We start from the raw sequence: 21,632 nt of genomic DNA on the forward strand, positions 1-21,632 counted from the left end.
GTTGCTGTCTGTATCTCGATGTTACAGCGTGTTCAGATACCACCCGAGAGAGAAGCGTTTTATCTAATAACTCCGCCCTTGTGCATGAGCTGACCGAGTCCGTTTCAAGATCCCAACGCGGTCTTTTAAGTCCGGGTGGAGGGTTACAGTAGCCGGCTCTCCGACACGTGGTACCGCTCGGGAAACTAAACTTCAGATAACTATTAATCTGCCATTAAATCATCTGCAGCTCAAAGTTTGTTAACTTTCTCAGGATCTGGGTGAAAGTTCGGCTACCAAAAATATCTTCAGTGCTGAGCGGGGAGGAAATGAACCGATAGATTTTGGAGACAGCCGCAAAAACATTGGAAGCTCGCCTCTTTTTTTAAACTTTTTCTCTTTTTAAGCATATATATTTATGTAAAACAGAGTGGAGAGGGGGCTTCTGCTGCTGAATACAGATCGTGTTAGGTCTGACTGTCGTGTACGTTAGACTTTCCTAAGGCGCTGAATGTTCCTCAATGAAAAAAGGGCGAATTCAGGTTCTTTCACTTTTGTTAACAAAACCACAGCAGCTGAGTGCCCAGTTTATTCCCGATGAGTATTACTGAGGAGACCTAGAGGAACATGAGTGAGAAGCAAGCGCTAGAAGACACTAAACCAAACGAGGATCAGAGTGTGTGGAAGGCGGACTCTGACAACCATGTCAAGCTGGAGGGGGGCGACGCCGCGAAGCCCAACGGCGACTCAAGTGAAGGGAACGGCAGCGAAGGGCTGCAAGCTACCCGTCTTTACCACCGACGATGGGTGATCGTCTTCCTGTTCAGCTTATATTCGCTGAGCAACTCTTACCAATGGATACAGTACGGCATTATCAGCAACATTTTCACCAAGTTCTACGGCGTCGAAGCTTTCACCATAGACTGGATGTCTATGATCTACATGCTCACATACATTCCCTTCATCTTCCCGGTGACCTGGCTGCTGGACAAAAAAGGGCTCCGGGTCATCGCCCTCATCGCCACGGCGCTCAACTGCGCGGGGACGTGGATCAAAGTGGCCAGCGTGAGACCCAACCTGTTCTCCGTGACATTCCTGGGACAGTTTTGCTGCTCTTTCGCGCAGGTCTTCATCCTCGGGATGCCATCTAGAATCGCGTCGGTGTGGTTTGGTTCAGAGGAAGTGTCCACCGCATGCTCCATCGGAGTCTTCGGGAATCAGGTATGGTGTTCGATGCAAAGGCCGTCCTATAGTTGGAAAGTAGGTCATATTAACGTTTAACCTACTTGAGCATATATGGACCCTATGTGTAGGTTAATAGCGCTAATAACTTGGACCCTGCCACATCTCCTAGCACGTTTGCGTAATTACGCACGTTTAAGTGACCACAGTGCATCACCAAGCAACAGTACTGGATGCTGGGGATGTGGGACAACAACAATGCACACAGCGTGGACTGACATGCAAGACAAAACAAAGAGCTACAAGAACAAAAACTACGTGTCCTAATTTATATGTAACTTTATAATGAGACAAAAAGTTTCCCAGACTCTTCCATCCACATTCAGGGGAGTAACCAGTCTATACAAAGTTATATTTGAACATAGTTTGCATTCAACTTCAAGGGACTGAGAAGTCACTAAAGTCCACATTTATAGAAAACATGTCAAACATGTCTTTTAAATAAGACCTGTGAAACAGAAAAGATTAAAAGACTAACTAATATATTGTAATCAGGACCCCCCCCAAACAACTATATATATATATTGGGTCTTTATGTGTCTATGAGCAAAGGAAATTCAAATTTCTTCAGATTTATTCCATCAGTGCAACACTGCAAAGGTAATACGTGACCCAGCTATTCCACAGGTTGCAGTCCTGGAAGAACAGGCAGCTTCTGAAAAGAAACTGGGAAAATGGCATGACTTAGAGGAGAAATAAATTACAAGCCTGCTTGAATCTGCTATTACCCTCACACAGCAGTGCATTATGTAATAGATAAACCTAGGGCAAAAGTCTGGTCAGAAAGTACTGTACTCAGTGGCATGCACGCATGCATAGATAGATAGCACTGCATTGGACTAAAGATGAGCTAAAAATGCATTAGTGTCGAAAACAAATTCAGAGGTGTAGAAGCATTCATGAGAAGACTGTTTTGAATGTGAATGTACGCATGAAACATTAAATGTTGAGCACTTCATGTAAGAAAGAGTAAACCAACTATATATTTTTTTCCACTTTATTTTTATGTTTTCTGCTTTTTTATAAAAAATATACCCCCTCATAAAAGAGTTCATGAGCTGCCGATGTACCGCTATAAATTAGGAGCAACAGGGCAGTTGAAAATCATGTGAGTTGTCAAATCAGCACAAAGGAGTGCAAAGATCAGCAGTGTGCCTTTGGTCGCACGAAGCACTGGAGTATCAGACTTAACACTAAAAGTTTTTGAACAAGCAACGCTTGAGTCACCTTAACATCAACTCCAAGCAAATGTCACTGAAATGTCATCATTTATTACTGGGAAACAGTTGGATACAGTCTGAATAACTAAGAACAAACCGTTGATCACAATCTGGGCATCTGCAAACACCGCCCAAATAAACTCATTTTACTTTTTGGTCTCTTTTATAAAAAACAAACATAACAGATGCTTAAAAACCCGATTAGACCACTGTCTAACTCTGCAATACTTTTAATTGGATTCATTCTAAACTGCCTGGATATCAGTGCTTTTCATCCTATCACAGTAGTATAATCATAAGATGTCACACGGTAAATGGTTTGTTACATAAGGTTACACATTTAGTGCCTGCAAGGCTGGACGAGCAGTTTGTTCCTCCAAGTCTGTTTTGCAGTATAAATTTTAAACAGCTTGCATGCAAAAAAACTGAAAGATTGGAGAATTCTTGGTATTGTCCCCAACAGAAAACAGATACTTCAGAGTGAACAATAACTAAGACTTTGAAATATTAACCGAAAAACTCAAATGGGTGAACTTTAACAAGAAAAATGGTTAAAGTTCAACAGAGGAACATGTTTTTCTCAGTTATCTGTTGTAAGTATTATTTTTCTTGGTAGGAGTAGTTTAGGTGTAAGTGGAAGATATTAACATCCTATATTAACATCACATGACAGGACTGGGTGTAATAAATGTGTGGACATGGGGTAAAGCAGCTCAGTGTCATCACATGCGAAGGGACCTGGGACACCAGTAAGGCAACACTAACTCTAGCTGCTCTCGCTCTCTGGCATCTCTCTCCTGCAAGCAGTTTGAACAGAGGACAGCAAGCTGTTAGGACACAAGCTCTTGAATCTTAAGACCTCTGGTCTCGAACATTTCGGGGGGCCCGTTTCAGGACAGTTGAAATGCCGCAAAACAATACTTTGAAAGGGGACCATGCAAATTTTGAGCTCAGTGGTGAAGAATGGCCGTGTTCCAAGGCTGCAAAGAATCTTGCTCCAGGCTTTTCATCACTGCAATGGAGTCCAGAGCCTTTAGGCAGAGCGGTCTCCACAGGGTCCCGCTTAGACATGGAGACTTTGGGTGACCAGTCGGATTTGGCCCCAAAGGTTGAGACCAAGCTTTATCACCGTCGCTGGTTCATGCTGTTTCTCTTCAGTTCTGTCTCAGCAAGCAATGCCTTCATGTGGCTACAGTATGGCATTATAAGCAACATATTCATGCGTTTCTACAACATTGATGCTCTGGCTATTGACTGGTTGGCCATGATTTACCTGCTCACTTACGTTCCACTTATTCTGCCCATCCTCTGGTTCTTGGACAACAGGGGCATCCGGGATGTTGTCCTCGTCGGGTCAGCCTTTAACTGCATTGGCGCTTGGATAAAAATCGGTAGTGCCAGTCCAGATACTTTCCCAGTGACCTTTTTTGGCCAGTTTGTGTGCTCAGTAGCCACAGTGTTTATCCTCGGTATTCCTTCATACCTTGCCTCAGTGTGGTTTGGAGAGAAAGAAGTTTCCACCGCTTGCTCCATAGGAGTTCTGGGAAACCAGGTTTGTGTGAACTGTGTCAGTATTTAGCATCTCTTTTTTTCTGCCACAGGAGGGTCTGTATAGTGAGGTCAGAGCTGTCTGACGGTTGCCTGTAAATTACGCAGGGCAGACTGGATGTCAGGGTCACATACTGCTAATCGCTGCACCAATTCACTTTTAAAGGTCGTCCCAATCTTCAAGTTGTGTGCTTTAAATCTGATTTTAAACTAAGTTATAACGTAATTAGTTAAATAAATTTCTAGGCTCAAATGTCTTCTTTAGATTTATTGGAGCTTTTATATCAAGATCATAAGTGATGTCATCCAGCTCTGTGTACTGAGTACTTCTACAATTACTTCAGTCTACTTTCGCTTCTCGAGAAGGTGACTGAAACTCTTTCGCCTTCGGTCTAAAAAGAAACAGCGAGGCCTCATCTTATTTTCCTAAATCATACAAAAAGAAAACCCAAGAAGACACAAATAGAAAACATCTGAGTAGGAGGTCTGAGGTCAGTTGCAGGGTCAGGTCATCGGGTTCAGTAAATGAGGTTATACCATATGTGACATTTTGCAAACTCAGCATAAAAGCAACACCTCCCTGGAATAGAGGAGCCTGTTCCAAATAGAATCATTCAAGGCAAATAACACGTATTAAAACTTCTTAATACACACTGTGTAAAGTTACAAGGCATGTACAAGACATAGAAATAGTGGGCTAAAAAAGTTAAGATTTTCAGTTTTTTAATTTAGTGTAAACTGTTTGTGGCACTTGTTTTCTTCAAATTCTGTTAAATTCTTCCATCGTCCTACAGCTGGGTATTGCCATCGGGTTCCTTGTGCCGCCTATCCTGGTGCCTAATGTGGACGACATGGATGAGCTGGCTCACCACATCCGAATCATGTTCTACATAACGGCAGGAGTGGCTACTGTACTCTTCGTCCTTGTTGTCTTCGGTAAGGTAATCACGAAAAAATAACTAAAATCACAAAGATGGTACTTTATTTAGTTCCGGTGGTTTCTAGCTACACAGACGGCTTGGGTTTTATGCGTACTCTCTTGGTGTCTTCACAGCAAAACCAAAGTATTGGGTATATTATGTTGGTTGCACTGAAACCCTTAATATTCATCTTCCGATGGGGGTCAGGTTTTTTGATACAATGCATTTTCAAAGAAAAGAGTTGAAGCCTGTGGTTCATTATTATTTCAAACACGATTTCTAGCTGCTTTTGCAGCACGAAAGAAACTCTACACAACCTCCACTGTAGCAAAAACTGTGTCCTCAACGCCTCTGCATATAAAATGAAACTTTCCGCATGGCTAAACATCATGAAGCACAGAAGCGTTTTTTTCCCGTCAAGTTTTCGAATTTACATAAAATTGCATGAAACTGATGTTACTGTACCGTGTAACCGAGGATTTTTTGTGAATGGTTAAAGAGTGACATTTGGTGGTGCTTTCGCTCCAGTCTGCTATAAAAGGCTCGGGCATTTTGACATGTATTGTATGAGGTTTTTTCTACCTCAGGCCCATGGGAATTTCTTATTCAGTGGACTGACCTCATGAAGGTTTTAATTTACACCAAACTTACACTCTTGACAAGAAGCACCATTCAGTGGACCAAAAACAAGTGCTGACATGGATGTACGTACAACACAAAACCTTAGTTAAAAGGGGACTTTGATAAAAAAAGATATTATTGTAGCACAAGTAAGGTCATCAGAAGTGTACTGAAATCCATCATAAGTCATTTGAGCTATGGCCATGAGAAAAAGAGAACTCAGCACTTTGTGGCAGAAGGAAGTAACATGACAAACAGCATGTGAGTGATGAGCAAAAAATGCTTTGCTGTGTCTTTATATATGATTCCCCTTCAAATGTGGCATTTGTTGTGAAATCCAGAATCATGTGCTGTGCCATTTATGGATAAGATAAAATAACAGTACGAGTGTTTAATCAAAATGCAATAAATATGTTTTACTTTTAAAAACACTGACTTGCTATAAGGAGCATGTCCCATGAATATGCTGCTTTCCTGCAGCGGGGTAGGGAGGGGCGGGGGGCAACGATGGAGGCTGGCGTCCCTCATAAGCATTCTGCATTCCTAAACACAAAAGGATGCTTGTGAAGGAATTTCCTAGTAGTACCATGCACAGCATTTAGACTGACTATACAGTCAGTGTTAGTGCTTTGGCTATAGTCTGTTGAAGCACTATGAAATGCAAACCTCAGCTTATTCAGTGCTTATGTGACTGTTTGGTCAGTCACATGGTGTTTGCGTTCATAAGTACGGTTCATAATTGACTCTTGCTGCTTCAAATTTGCCTGTGACCCACTAAACAGTTATATATGATTCCTAGAGTAAGGTAAGAGGACTCACAATGCCTCTGTGTGTTTATGGTAAATACGATACTGGAGGTAGATAGTTTAGGTTAATCACTGGGTGAGTGTGTAGCTGCAAGATGGCTGCAAGTTGAGTAAATTCCCCTACCCGCACTTTTGTTAATTTATACATTATTATTTGCCCAAATAATGTCATATGACATTTAAGAGGGGTTTTTTTGTGTTTAATGTGCTTGAACTGGCTCAGTTGAGGTCAATAATTGCAGTTTTATTTTTTTTTAACATTTTCTTACAGGTACTTGTGTTTGGTTGTTTTCTTGCTTCACCTACATACAGACACAAGTGACACTGATCATCTCATCTTCTCAAAGTGCATTCTCAAAATATCCAACCATTATTAGAGTAGCTTATTAAGTTTTCCAGTCACATGACTGCAAACTATGTGACATGTGCAACAGTGTAGGGTCAAGTGAATTAGGCACCAGTCACACAGGCCTAGGAACTGGCCTGCAATCACCTGACAAACTCTGATTGCTAGGGAGAAATATGTATTTCCTGACTGGCTGCTGAAAACCTCCTTGCAATTGCTTTGGTCACTAGCAAAATGCTTCAGTTGGCCGTAGATTGCATGAAACACATCAACTTGTCTGTAAACACTCTCCAGCTACTCTTCAAGGAAAGAAAACTGTGAAAGGTGCAACACAAATTGGAAAGAGAGACTGCTTCCCTTCAAAGGACAAGTTACTCCTTTTAAAACATAAAGCCCAGAGGCACAACTTCTGCTTATAAAGAAAAGGTGTCCTATTTCTTGTTTGTGTTGCACTTTGTAAAATAGTGCTACTGCTTAACTAGTAGTTAATGTGCGTTTTCAGACAAGTTGACATCTTCCATGCAACTAACGGCACCCAAATCACTCCCAAAGAGGATTTGTTGCAGCACTGTCTTTGTGATCGATTTCATCCACCGTGAACCAGCAACCTTAAGGAACCAGTCACCAACAACATGCACTTTATTCTTTGTGACCAGTGGTTGTATCACATTCAATATGGCACACAGCCCTCAACCAATGTGGGCACGTTGTCGCACGATAAAGCTTTATATAAAGCTATTTATGCTCTCTTATTCACAAGGAGTCACTATAGTATCGCCACAGTGACACAATCCCAAAGCAATTTGTGTCTTCTCCCAGGAACAAACCTAAACATTGTAAACCACTACACAATGGGCAATATAGCTTTTTTCCTCATGACTAGGGGTTAAATCATGTGCAATATGAAGACAACTGTCAAGTAATATGTGTATGATAACACACAATAAATCTCTTATATAAAAAAAATAAAAAATAGCTAGTTTACGAGCTAGCATTTACATTTTTTTAAAGAGAGCTATTGTGAAAAACTTTATATTTGCAGCTTTTTTATTTTGGCATTATTACTGTGACATTGTAGTTTTGTTTTTGGTTCTGAAGATGAATATGACCATATTTGGATAAGAGGACATGCTTATTTTTTAGCTAGCACTAGCTAGCTTGCAAGCTTGGTTCATAAGGTGTTGATGAAAAAACAAATTTGCCGCCTATAAGTCAAATTTTCTGGTTAGTGGCTCGAAATTTCAACTTACTGTCTACCTATCTAGAAATTTTGACTCAATAACTCAAAGTTACATATCTCAAAAATTTCCACTTGCGTACCTTGAAATTTAAACGTACTTAGAAATAACCTTTTCCAGTGGCAGAAGTAAGCTAACGTAAGCTACCTTTAAAAGTTATTATGATATTTAATTGGGATCCTACCTTTGGCTATCAAAAAAAACAGACTTAAAACAAATATTCTTCCCGGAAAAACTCAACTAAGCTCCATGCAGTGCCTTTTAGTTCAAAGTCCTAGACAGCTTGGCAGACATGTTGGCTCAAATCCAGACTTATCTACTTGAATGTGCAAAGTGCCATAATTCTAATATCAGTGGGCACCAAAAAACTGCATACTTTCAATAACTGTTAATATTTAATAAAAAATGCTTCAAAAGTTTGGCAACTTTACACCCAAATGGGGTCCTTTTTTCCTGCTACAAGTTACCCATTACCCACAGTTTCACAACATTATAACTTGTGAAGTGCTTGTGATTTGGCACTTCTGTACTGGCCCAATTTTTGAGTCACAAAGGTTGCTATGTAATTTCAACACATATAACTCATCCCAGGGTGGCAGAGGAGATTTTTTTTTTCATTAAATATATTTTTAGAGGCCTGAAGTGGCAACACTGTGCAAAGCTATAAAAAAGGAAAATGTTTTATTGTAGGGCCTTGATTTTTGGATCCGCTTACAATTTAGTGAGCAAGGGATGTGACTTATGCTGTTCCTGGTTACTCTAGTGTGAAAATTGACACCAGGTGGCTGCAGTAGTTTAATGACACATATATACTAGCTCACCCTCATGCATACATGCAAGATGCCATGTGTGAGGGTTGTCCTGCTGGCAGGACCATCTGTAGTCCTGCAAAAGGGCTGTGAGTCAGCAGGGCAGACAAAGTCCCAGGATTGAGAGATTTGCATAAACTGTGAGGTGAGAGAAGATGCTTAGCTTCTGCCTTTCCTTAAAACAATCGTATAAGTTAAACTTGGAGACCGTCTGCTTTGACATATGACTACTTACTGTTTACTGAAAAAGGAGAATCACCATGATGATGAAATCCAAGCCATATAGGAAATTTTACCTGTGATCAGTCTGAGAACTCCAAAGGTTATTTGAATAGAAATATGCATTCTTCCATGTGCAGTGATGACTACGCATACACCAGTTGAGATCATGGTATAATTTCAGTTTCATCACCACCATTGGCAGATAGATCAACTGTGTAGAGATTAGGACACTTTTGGAGGATTAGTGAAAACAGCTTACTGTACACAGACCCTCATGTGAGATTTGCCAGAAGGAAAAAATGTGTCCCTGGTTCAGTTACAAGAAAAACAGACATCTGTTTATCCCTACAAGGCCGGGGACACATAGCTCCACCCAGATGTCTTCAACACCAGATATTAGCTGATTTTCACTGGAGCAAATGAGAGTATAGTGGGTTACATAGAGGCGTTAGAACCTGTCCAGTCTTGCCTGAATGTGTCACTGGCTCCTTCCAGGAAGAAGCCTGTGGCCCAGGGAGGAAATATAACCCTGAACTTATTTCTAGCACTTTAGCATTGATTGATCCTTTAAATATAACAGGTGGACGTATCCATCAATAAAGTTGCTTCTTATTGCTTTCCAGTTTTCTTTGTAAGTGTGCAGACTGCTGCTGTTTACTGTGTTTCACACTGTTTTCGATCTCTCCACATGCCAGTTTTCCAGGAGCGTCCTAAAATTCCTCCGACTCAGGCCCAGGCCACAGCTCGTAGCATTCCACCAGAGCAGTACTCCTACATAGCCTCCATCCGAAGCCTGCTGCGCAACAAGCCCTTCATGCTCCTCGTCATCACCTATGGTTTGTCATTACTGTTCTCTAAACGTTTGTTAAATTATGTTATAATTAACTTTTTAGAACGGGCTAAAAGACATTAAACAGTGTGTTGCATGATTCAGAATTAGAAATTCATGAAAATATGTGATTTTTTTTAGAAGACAGATTTTTACTAAAGTAGTATAAATTCCCATAACCATGGTTAAACACGCCATCCAAAGTGAAAATGATGTTAGCCTTTCATCACGTCAGCCAGTGATTCCACCACAGATATCGGGTAGAATCACACCTGAAAATTCCCTTCGTAGTGCGATGGTGTTTATCTTATCGTCAGATTACGTAGTCCTCAGTCATCAGCTATTACAGTATTCCTTGAGAAGATAAATTGGATTTACCTTAAGAGGTCCAAAGTTCATTTATAACCTGACAACGTTTAACACGTGTGTTTGGTCAGTGTGACCCTAAGATCCCAAAGAGCAAAGATTTGATGAAGTGGAAGGAGTCTGAGATAGGAATTAGTTTCTTTTTGGGAGCTCTTGGTTACTTGAGCAAAAAAAAGGAATGATAAAGTGTCTTTTTGAAGAGATAAAAAAAAAAAATATCATCTAGGTTTTATGTTGCTGGAAATTGAATGTAGTTGCATTTTGACATACAGTTTAACCAGTAACTCAGTCATCTTGAGATTGGATAAACTGGGAGGGATATGTTTCATCATTTTATACTAGTAACAAAAATAATCCAAAAATCCAAAAATAATTGTCACATTAATTAAGTACAAAAATTATCCTAAGGTGCATACTTTGTTGGGGTTTTGTCATGTGACTAATATTTGTGCTAAAATGTTTCTGACTCTCTGTTCGGCAAGTCAGCCTTCGACCTGCGCTGCACAGTTCACTAGTATCTCAGATTTACCTGATTATCACACCTGTCCCTGTCACTTTAACTGAGCTGTAGCTGTAGTGCAGGGGTGGGGAACTCCAGGCCTCGAGGGCCGGTGTCCTGCAGGTTTTAGATATCACCCTGGGTCAACATACCTGAATCAAATGATTAGTTCATTACCAGGCCTGTGGAGATCTTCAAGACATGTTGAGGAGGTAATTTAGCCATTTAAATGAGCTGTGTTGAATCAAGGACATACCTAAAACCTGCAGGACACACCGGCTCTTAAGGCCTGGAGTTCCCCCACGCCTGCTGTAATGTTTTATTTTTTAGGTGGGGACACATTCACTACACATTTATCTTCGTTTTAGAAACTACTCTGATGAGGTTCATTAGAAACAACTATTTAACTTTTTCATCATTCAGTAAATGATGTTAGTTTCATGCTTCCTGAAAAGTGGGAAGGAGAAAGATATTTCGTTCCTGTGTTTTTTCAGATTTCAGATTTTATTTGATCTTATTCCGTATTTTGCAGGTCTGAACGTTGGTTGTTTTTATGCTGTCGGGACCCTGCTGAACCGCATGATCATCGTGCATTACCCCGTATGTCCGTTTCCTCTGCACTCATCTCAAATCATTTCTATTGCCTGTAACTCTAGTGACACTTCAACAGATGAATAGTTAGACTTAAATAGTCAAGTATAAGGTTTAATATTTTAAACTAATGTAACTGTTCAATAAACAACACTGTAATAACAGATTTATCACAGCTAAACCAAGTTTGGAAGTTTGTTCGCTTACAAGCTCAAACCAATGCTATATTTAAGGCATGGGTGCCATTTCTTTTAAATCATTTTATAAGTTAAACAACAGGAAAAGGGAACGATCTTCTCTGTTTGCATTACTAAAAAGGTGTGTGCAACGACCTTGTGTGCATCTCTAGTTAATGCTTGTAGATATACAGTCTTTGGGCACTGCTCATTAATCCAACTATCTAATCAGCCAATTACATAGCAGAACGTTTTTTCTCTCTCTGAAACTCAGCCTCTGCGTGGAACCCAAGGTCATGAGATCACCAGCTCCTCTCATTTCTCATCGTTCTCGGCTTTTTTAGGGAGAAGAAGTGAACGCCGGGAGGATTGGCCTCACCATCGTCATCGCGGGGATGGTCGGCTCCCTCATCTGCGGCGTTTGGTTGGACAGAACGAAAACGTACAAGTAAGGCGAACATCGAAAAGGGAAAGTACATTAGCAGCAGTTCTTCCACAGGGGGTGTTGTGTTTTGGGAAAAAGAAGACAAAAGGACGCGCAGAGCAGGAGATAAAAATCAAACGTTATTTGTAATGAAACTGAGAAAAAAAAAACAAAGCGATGGGCTGATTATCTAAAAGCTTACCTCTTTTTCCGTGCCACCAGTAAGCAGCCAAATGAGTGCTGTTTTTTTGGGCCTTTTTCACTTTTTTTGACAGACATGGTGAAGAAAGCAGAGAGAGAGAGATGGGGGAAGACATGTGGCAAAGGGCTGCAGGTCAGATTTGAACCTGGGCTGGCCGCTCGCAGTCGTATGGAACGCTCAATGCACTAAGCTAAATCGGCACCTGATTGTTTATTGTCTTCTCCCTTCTGAACTTGGCATCCTGCAGATCTTGTTTAGAGTTTGTGTTGCGTCTCTATATCTGTTTATTCAGGTGCAGCATACTGCTACGGCAGCGACCTCTGAACTCTTCCTCTGGCCCCATGTGCTCTCAGGCTGTGTGGTGACAGCAGTGTTCACCCAGTCCACTCCCTTCTGTTGTAGCTAAAACAGCTTTGCATTGCAAATGAGGGGGAAAGCAATAATGCTTGGCTTTATTGTCTAATTCCCCACATTGTAATTATATTATTACATTGTAATATTTATGAATGGTATTCATTCATAAATTTATGGCAGTTTGTATTTTAATATTATTACCAGTTCTGCAGGACTGCATTTTTCATGCTTTAGTATTTATTTGTTATGAAGCTTTGGATGTATAAAATAAGGTTTCTTTGAAACTGTGTGTTTAGGGGAAGCAAACAGAGGTGGTGTTTACCTTCAGTGTTTGTCGCCCATTGTATTTAACTGTGAGATGTGGGCTCACACGAGGTGTGGAATCCACTTCCTTCCTCTCAAGACATTTACAAAGGCCTTATTTTGTGTGACAAACAGTAAAGCAAACAGAAAAGGGTACCTGCTATTGAAAAGATTACTCCACAGCACACCTAGTGGCAAAATATTGACATTGACGCTCATGCAGGCAGCAAGCCTTTGCTGTCAGTGGACACAAAAAAAAAAAATTGATAACGGCTGTTCAGCCTTAATACAAGTCGTCTGAGGTACAGTTGAGCTACACCCTTGCACCTCCTCTTTTCTCAGGCACTAAAAATGTTATCCCTCGACATTTCCCAGTTAGAGTTTGCTCCGTTTTTCTTTGTTTGTTTGATTTATGTCAGGGTTCTGATTAATAAATGTGGCATACATGAAACAGGACAGGAAGCAGTCTTACCCACACGTACATGATTTTGGAGACAGATTAAATGAAATGCAGGGAAAAAGTATACCCTTGAGCTACAGACATAAGCTGAGGGATTTCCCTCCTGGAAAAGCAAGTTAGCCAGCCCACATGAAGCCAAAAGCCAGAAATGACTTGTGGTTAGCTGTGTAGGGTAGGTAGGAGCATGCGTTTTGTCTAGTGGGTGGAGCACAGAGGAAAAAGTGAAGGAGAGAGAGGGCTGGTTTCGAACCCTCCAGCTGACTGGGGCCTCTCTGTGTGGTGTTTTTTTTCTTTGCATGTTCTGTGTGCAAAGGTTTCCTCCCACAGTCCAAAGACATGCATGTTTGGTTAATTGGTGATTGTACACTGGTTGCCTGTCTCTTATGTAATAGGCTGGCGCCTCTCGTCAGAAGACAACTAGGATACACTCTAGCCCCCATTCCCCCACCCCCCAGAGACCCGAAATCCTCTAAATTTCTGGCAAATACTTGCTGCAGCTTTACGTTTTGTTTCTTTTACTTGCAAAACTGCCGCACTACCTACTGTTACATATGTGTGTGCAATCATAATGATCGCTGCTGTGCTCACAGTGACATGTATTACTCATGCTCCTTTTTTTCCCCAGGCAGACGACCTTTGCAGTCTACCTCTTGTCTCTGGTGGGGATGATAGTTTATGCTGCTACACTCAGCCTGGGACACCTCTGGGTGGTTTTCATCACCGCTGGAGTACTTGGGTATGCTTTTATTGTTTCTTCTAACATTTTTTTTTTTTTACACAAGTAATGTTATTAAAGGACTTTATTTCTACTCCTTTACTACTTTGATTCTACTTCAGAATACCTTTATTTCTGTGAATCAAGAGCGAACAAACACCCCATGCAAAAATCTTCTGTCATGTCCTAAATTCTGCTGCTGGTCATTTCCCTCGGCCCGGTACCTCTGTTGACATTTGCAATAATAATTTACAGCCCTGGTTGTTTCAGCTTCTACAAACATGTAGACCCTACAAAGTTTAGATAAAGGCCTGCATTTGCACCTAAACTCAAAAGAAAAGGAAAAATGTCGTTATGTAAATACATAAATATGTGCATATATGTGCATTAATTTAACGTAACTGAAATGCGTTTTATCAAGAAAACCCCCTTGGAGTGATGTTTTCCTGGAAGCCCATGCTGCAGAGCAAAACAAAGCAAAACAAAAAATAGATACAGCGAGAGTATGTCATATAGTAATAATGGTGCAGGATTATTTCAGATCACAAAAATAAAAATACATAACCTCTATGCACTGGGAAAACCAAACCATTTAAATGTTTATGGGGGAAATCATCTACTAGGTTTCCTCTGGGTTGCCTCTCTCTTCTTGGAATTAAAAAACAAGCTTATTCATCCAGTTTAACCTTTATGTGGCTGTTTTGAAATGATTACACCCTCAGCAGCGCACAGTGATCTTCCAGATCGGACTTCCTTTCCTCTGGAAGTGCATCTGCATAATGCATGGCAGACATAACTTTAGCCTTGTTTTTTTAACAGCATTTTTTAAAGAAATGTGTTTGACATTAAAGGCCATCGTGTCTGCTGCTTTGTGGTCTCCATATCAAAGGATTTTTATTGGCAGAAGAGAAGAAATGTGTCTGTCTACTGACTCAGACTGATGTGTTTTGCTATTGCAGCCATGTCAGAAGCTTTTGAGTTGAGTTTCACTTGCTGTCACTTTAGTGGAAGAACAACACTCTGCTGTTGAATGAGAAAAAGAATCTGATGTCACTGGACTGCTTTGAAAAACCTGCTGTTCCTGTATAAATTCTCCAGTGTCATTAATTTGAGACAACATGAGTGTTGAATTCCTGGAAGAACAATCAAATGTTGTTGGCACGAAGTGTCCATGCACTTGTCAGCTAACATGATAAGGGGCATTTTATTGAACAGAGCCAATGTCCTGTTTGTGCATTTACACGTATAAAACTGTATCAAAAAGGGAGCAGGAATTAAATAAACTCACAAATTCTTTTTTTATGCCTATTGTGGATCCTTTGTGTCCAGGTTCTTCATGACGGGCTACCTGCCACTGGGCTTTGAATTTGCAGTCGAACTGACCTACCCGGAGTCAGAGGGAACGTCTTCTGGCCTCCTCAACTGCTCAGCACAGGTACAGATCAATGACCGGCACAGCTGTTTTCAGTGTAATAGCAAAAAAGAAGGAAAAAACCAGTGAAATGATGGATGTAAGCTGTGTTCCCTCATGGAAAAAGTGAGTCATTCACCCTGTTGCTCTGGAGAAATTGACTCACTATACTGTAAATGCAGGTTTTCATGGGAATTTTGGATATAAACAATAAAATGGGATTTTGTTGACGGTTGGCATTGCTTTGGAATAACGTGCTTTTGTGGGGGGTTTTGGCATTATGAGGCAATTTTGACTTCCTTGTTTATATTTTTTTTTTATTGTTTTGTTTATGCATTTGTAATGCCTGTTCATAAGCAGGCAAGACACATTCTCTCAACATCACGGCAACTGTGCGTGATATATTTGCAAAAACTCAGTGTGTAGTTGAGCTTCCTTCATCTGGTGCATAAACATATTCGCCAGCTGCAGAAGATCCAAGACGCATGAAAATGAAAACCGAGTTCAAGGATGGGGTTTGGTCAGCATCCTTCCCGGATGCGTGCAAGCGCTAGCTTTAATCCTAACTACCCATGTTCTGCATCCATACACACAGGTGTTCGGAATTATATTCACCATTTGCCAAGGGAAGATCATTGACGATTACGGCACGCTGGCAGGAAACATCTTCTTGTGCGTCTTTCTTCTGATAGGCACAATAATGACAGGTGAGACATCTGTGACTGTGAAAAATACACAGTTTTGAGTCATAATAGAGTACTGATTTAATGTCACACATACAGAAATGCATAAGAATTGTCTTTGCTGTCACTTTATCCTGTTACGAGTTTACTAATATTCCTGTGTAAGAATGCCACGTTCCTAGAAAGCAGGACTTAGTTATGGTGTAATTTGGGGGAATACTTGAGAACATGATGCTATTTTTTATTGCAATGGACACATAACAGACAAATTTGTCACCTCTTTACAAGAAGGCTGTCTGCAGCTCAGATAAAACAAAGTCTTGAGGTGGCGTTCTGCGTCATTCTTCATCATCGCTGGGAAGAGATTTTCTTTGAAATTAGAGAACAACAAAGCTGTATACAACTAAACTGTTCAGAGGGAGGAGTGGTGAATATTTTCTTGAGCCCTGGAACCCTTTAGTAAAGAAAGTGCATAGCTCTACAGACATGCACTCAGCAGGGGTGTGTTTTCAGGTAATAAAGGTGATTTCATAACCACTTAGGAGATTTTTCATGACCCATCAATGGGTTTAGCAGCAATGTTTAACTTTTTAAAAATGCCTTAACCTTTAATGACACTTCTCTGTTCATAAAGGTCAGCAGACTGACTCAGTAACTGCTTTTTGTTCATATGAGTAAACTTGTTGTTGTGGTCATGAAGTTTTAAAAGAAAAACAAAACTTTTGTTAAAAAAAATCCGCCCTGCTCTCCGATTGGTGATATACTTTTATATGAAGTTGTCAAAGTACATAAAGGCACCATTAGAAGGCAAGGCTGCGATTGTTTTTGTAAAATATTCTCCTCCTTCCGTGAAAATTGAAGTTAATTATTAAATTACAATCATGCTGTTTTTTAATAATTGCTCTTGACCTGAGTTTCTCATCGGGCTTTGTTGTTTTTAGATTTGCATTGGTGGCCACACACTCATTGAAAATAGTTAACAAAGTGTCTTATAAATGAATGCCACTTTTAAGACTTGAACGTGTCTGTGCACAGGAGCCACCTACTGGATAGTCACTGTTATTACTTCATTTCAATAAACTGTTTAACCTGTGTGAAATAATACAATCCGGTTTTACTTGTGTTCATCTCTGTGTTTGCAGTGGAGGATCCATGAGCTAATGCAGATTTAACCCTCTCTCTGTCTTTCTTTTTTTACAGCTTTAATCAAGTCTGATCTCAGGAGGCAAAATGCTAACCTGCAGGCCAAAGCAGCCGTAAGTTTTGAAGCAAGCCAAGGGTGTAGCGCTTTGTTTGTTTGTTTGTTGGGGATATGAAACAAACGCTGTGGTACTATGAAGTCAAATAGGCCTTTTTCATGGAAGACATTTTGACATGTCAGTGTAGCAGAAGCATTTTGTTCTTCTTCCTTTGGCTGCTCCCTTCAGATGTCGCCACAGGGGATCATCTGCATCCATCTCTCCCTTTCACTTACGTCCTCTGCTTATCATTCATGAATCGTCTCTGTGGTCTTTCTCTTTTCCTCCTGCCTGGCAGCTCCATATTCAACATCTTTTGTCCACGCCTCTGCTCATGTCCAAACCATGTCAGCATCTCTAACTTTGCCTCCAAACCGCTCCGCCTGAGCTGTCCCTCTGCCTCCGATGTACTCATTCTTTCTTGCTTCTACTGACTTTCATTCATCTTTTCTCCAGAGCATATCGCCGCCTCTCCACATTCTTTTCCATCCGCTCTCCACTCTCACTACAGATCAGAACATCATCATCCACAGAGATTCCTGCCTGACTAATCTGTCAACCTCTCCATCACCACTCCAAAAACGAATGGGCTCAGAATCAATCATTGATGTAATACCACCCCCTCCTTTAATCCATCTGTCACTCCTACCGCACATCCTGCCACTGTCTAGCTGTCCTCATACATATCCTGCACCACCTTTGCATGCCACTCCTGACTTCCTCACGCACCACCACAGTTCCTCTCTTGGCATTCTCTCATGTATTTTCTCTAGATCCACAAAAACACAGTGCAACTCCTTCTGATCTTCTCTATACTTCAACATCAGCTCCGCACATCCCCCTTGTTGCTGAAAAGCAGTACCATGTACTGCAACAGATGACATAAATAAAATATTTTAATAGAGTGTCAAAATGTCTACTGTGAAAATGATCCATGTGTTAGGTGTTTGTCTGTCGTGAGCGATAAGTCACCCGTGCATCCCGGGCTCCACAGAGGATGACTGTTTTTTGCCTTTGTCTTCTGTGATCCTGCATGTCTGCATCAGTTTAGCTAAAAGATGCTGTTGAATATTTACTGACTCTGTTGGCACTCTGCACACTTAAATATTCTTATGTAAACTTTTATGGAACTTGTCAACCGTTATGACTTTATGGTTGCGATTTTCCTCTGTTCTTAAGTCATTCTGTCACCATACATTTCTTTCTCTTTCCGGGTGGGTCTCCAAGATCTGTGGTGAAGTTGCTGATAAGTAAGAATTTTTAGCTTGAGATTTTTATACTTGGACTTGGCTTCTTCTGATTGGCTGCCCCTCACAAATGGAGGATTTAAATAGCAGGTGTCTGTTTGAGATGACTATGTTATTATTAATATGAACACAGAGCCAAGCTTTGTGAAACTGAGCTCTTGGAACACAGTGAAGCCTGTGCTTTTCGTGTGCATACTCTGGCCTCACTATTTGAAACTGATTAGCACGAGCAACCACTAAACATATAAAATATATATATATATATGTATATGACCGTATTTAAGTGACTTTGATTCAACAGTTCAGCATTGAAATGAAAAAAAGCTGTGTGACAGATCAGATTCTGGTGAACTTCACTCCAGACTGGAGCCCCACTCCTCTATAAACACTGAATGAGAAGTGATCAAAAGCATTTGTTTTAGGCGGAGAGGCACAAGTCAGGACAAGACTACGGAGCCACATCGCTAATCTCCGAGCAGCAGACTTCTTCTCAAGCCTGATCAATAAAACTTTTCTGCTTCCACAAAAAAAAATAAAAAATAAAAAAAAATCTCAAATCTTAGCTCATCATAAAGGTGCACAAAGGTAGGAGCACAAAGCAATCACCACACACTGCCACTGATCAAGAGCACCTGCTGTACACCCTTTTCACTGTTACACCTGTTTTACTGACTCTGTGTTTCTGAGGATCGTGCAAAAAAAATCATAATTACACAATCATGAAAATCATGTGATTTTTTTGATTCTTCCCCATGAAGCCCTGCTACTGATTTTCTCAGTAGCAGTTCTACTAAAATCAGCTAAAGTCACTTAAGGCCAATTACGTCAGCTGGGGGTAATCATTAACCCCTGCATGAACCTGTTGATTCCAAAAAACTTCCTCACATTGGATTACAGCTACTTCTAATTATCCTATTTTTGAACAGCTGACTGGCTTAAACTTTCCTCATAAATGCGAATGGCACATCCATATAGAAATAAAACAGCGCGGCTTATCATAGTAGGGAATCAAGAACAGGATCATGCAGCTCATCATGCCGTATGATTCACTTTAGCGTTCTTGTGTTTTAGGAGGCCGGTGTGTGAAGTTGTTGCCCGCGGCATAGCTTTGATTGGATTTGAATTACACGTAGTGTTTGTGATTTTTCAGATGAAGTCAGCGCAGTACTGCTAATTTTCCTGTTCTTGCCTGTTGTTGCCTTTGCTTGCTTCCAGCGCTGTCCTATATCCTACTAATACCACCAGAAATTTCATCCAGTTAAAAGTATGGCGCTCAACATGAATGGAATAAACCCCTTGCTAGTTGGATCTTTACTTGATCCCCTTTTTCACTCCATCTTTGCTTTAGTTATTTAAAATCATGAACATGTGATTTTTTGGTTAATGATTATGTGAAAAGAAATTAAAAATGACATTATAGCAATAATCGACATTAAATTGATCACAGTCTTTAACGATAAGAAAATGTGGCTTACTACTATCTTCCATCTTCATAATTGATCTTCTGCCTTTCTTTAAGAGAAAATCAAGCCTGTGAAGTTTTTTTTGTATGATTCAACAGTTGCATCGTTTTTTCCTCCCAGCACGCTGTGATTGTGGAGAAAAACATTCGGACATTGATTTTTGCAGTCGCATGTAAAGTTTACGCTGGATTGAGGCGCACTTTCTGCTGCTGTTTGTGCAGTGCCGTGAGGATTTTCTTTCCCTTTTTTGCCCTGCAGACACATAATTTTATCTTTAAGTTTTCTTGATCTTCGAGAGTATTTCTTGATCTCCACAGCTCGTTTTTTACTGTCGGTTTCCAGTGAAATTTAAAGTGCTCTCATTTATGCTAATAGTGTTCAGTCAGCTTCATCTTTGACTCGAGTGTCACAAAGGTTTTGAAGAGTCAGATGGTTTACAGCTCTTGAACCTATCTTATCTGTTAATTAAGGTTGTAAGCAGGTTCATTTTACAAGTAGGAATGTGATAAAACCTTTGCACTTGGCCCAATCACTGATTTTTTTCTAGAGTACGTATCAGGGTAAACAAAAAAGAAAATTTACACTTGAAGCATCTCATTTTTGCCTTTCTGTCCTTGTCGTGTTAATACAGCTATATATAGGCTAATTTATCTGGTTTGGGGTGTTTCTTTACATAGTATGTATGAATATGTGCTTAGCTATCATTATGTTTAGCTGAGCTTCAAGACACTACCGTGACCTGGATGACTGAGAACGTACACAGACGTGTCAGGCCAATGTTTGTCATGACTCCAGAGACTCTTTTGGTGGAAGCTAGCCCAGACAGACTAAAGTCTACAGAGACAAAGGGTGTTTTTTGTGATGAATGCATAAAAAAAAACCCCACCGATCTGACCCATCTCTTTTGATTTCCAGGATCCTTCCGACTGGCACAATGGAAGCCTGAATGCACCTTCTGTTATCATTGAAGCCAAGCTTTAGACACAAACACACTAACAAGCCTCAAAAATGACCGTGATCTCATCCCTGTTATAGTGCAAAGGAAGCCTTTAGATCAACTTGACGGCTAAGAAGAGCTCGTTTGATTTGTATGATTACATGAATGAAAATAATGTCACTAATCAGAAATATTTTTGTAATATTTAAATATAAATGTTATGAGTGAATCTGCGAGACAAATCTGAGAAACCTGTGTGCCTCAACAGTTTTATTGGTATAGTGCACTGCTGATTATGTATACAATGAAAAATCTTTTTTTTTTCACTGTATGCAATATGTAAATACAGTGTAGGATTTCTAGAAATTTTAGGGAGAGATTTTTTTATGAAATTAGGGAACTATTTATTTAGAATTCAGGGAAAGATTTAGAAAGGTTCTCTAATCCATAGCTTCTACTGTGAGGGAAGAACAAGAAAAATATGATGAATTAAGGTTGTGTTGTATTTTTGTAACAATCTTGTTTTACTTTAACATGAAATAAAAGCATTGCATAAAAATTTTGATTCATTTGGTTTTTCCTCATGCTTGTTGCATGCAGAAACACAGTGTGCTCACTGTTTAAGGATTACTCAAACACAAATGCACCACACCCATCACAGGCCTGAGAGTAGAGACATGCAGTATTGTTACTGTTACACAGTTTTAGGGTTTAAATCATTTTTAAATGGAGGCATCTGACTAGACCCAAATTCGTTCTGCAGTTTCACAAAGATCTCATCAA

The 21,632-nt window shown here is 40.3% G+C and overlaps 1 protein-coding gene across 3 annotated transcripts; it reads left to right on the plus strand.

The window, feature by feature from the left end:
• Positions 1–71: 71 nt before the first annotated feature.
• On the plus strand, positions 72–21,408 carry flvcr2b (FLVCR heme transporter 2b). 3 transcript variants are annotated; one of them, XM_039598665.1, is made up of 11 exons: positions 72–1,200; positions 4,784–4,925; positions 9,647–9,787; positions 11,178–11,245; positions 11,757–11,860; positions 13,781–13,891; positions 15,200–15,305; positions 15,877–15,988; positions 17,165–17,220; positions 18,872–19,034; positions 20,828–21,408. In XM_039598665.1, the coding sequence occupies exons 1-10, from the start codon at positions 607–609 to the stop codon at positions 18,947–18,949; spliced, it is 1,512 nt and encodes a 503-aa protein (XP_039454599.1). In that variant the 5' UTR covers positions 72–606; the 3' UTR covers positions 18,950–19,034; positions 20,828–21,408. The 3 variants fall into 3 exon arrangements, with proteins under 3 accessions (XP_039454599.1, XP_039454598.1, XP_039454597.1); XM_039598663.1 differs by lacking the exon at positions 72–1,200 and adding an exon at positions 3,097–3,993; XM_039598664.1 differs by lacking the exons at positions 72–1,200; positions 18,872–19,034 and adding an exon at positions 3,092–3,993.
• Positions 21,409–21,632: the final 224 nt, after the last annotated feature.

The sequence above is a fragment of the Oreochromis aureus genome, linkage group 15 (assembly GCF_013358895.1).
Source record: "Oreochromis aureus strain Israel breed Guangdong linkage group 15, ZZ_aureus, whole genome shotgun sequence".
Taxonomy (NCBI): domain Eukaryota; kingdom Metazoa; phylum Chordata; class Actinopteri; order Cichliformes; family Cichlidae; genus Oreochromis; species Oreochromis aureus.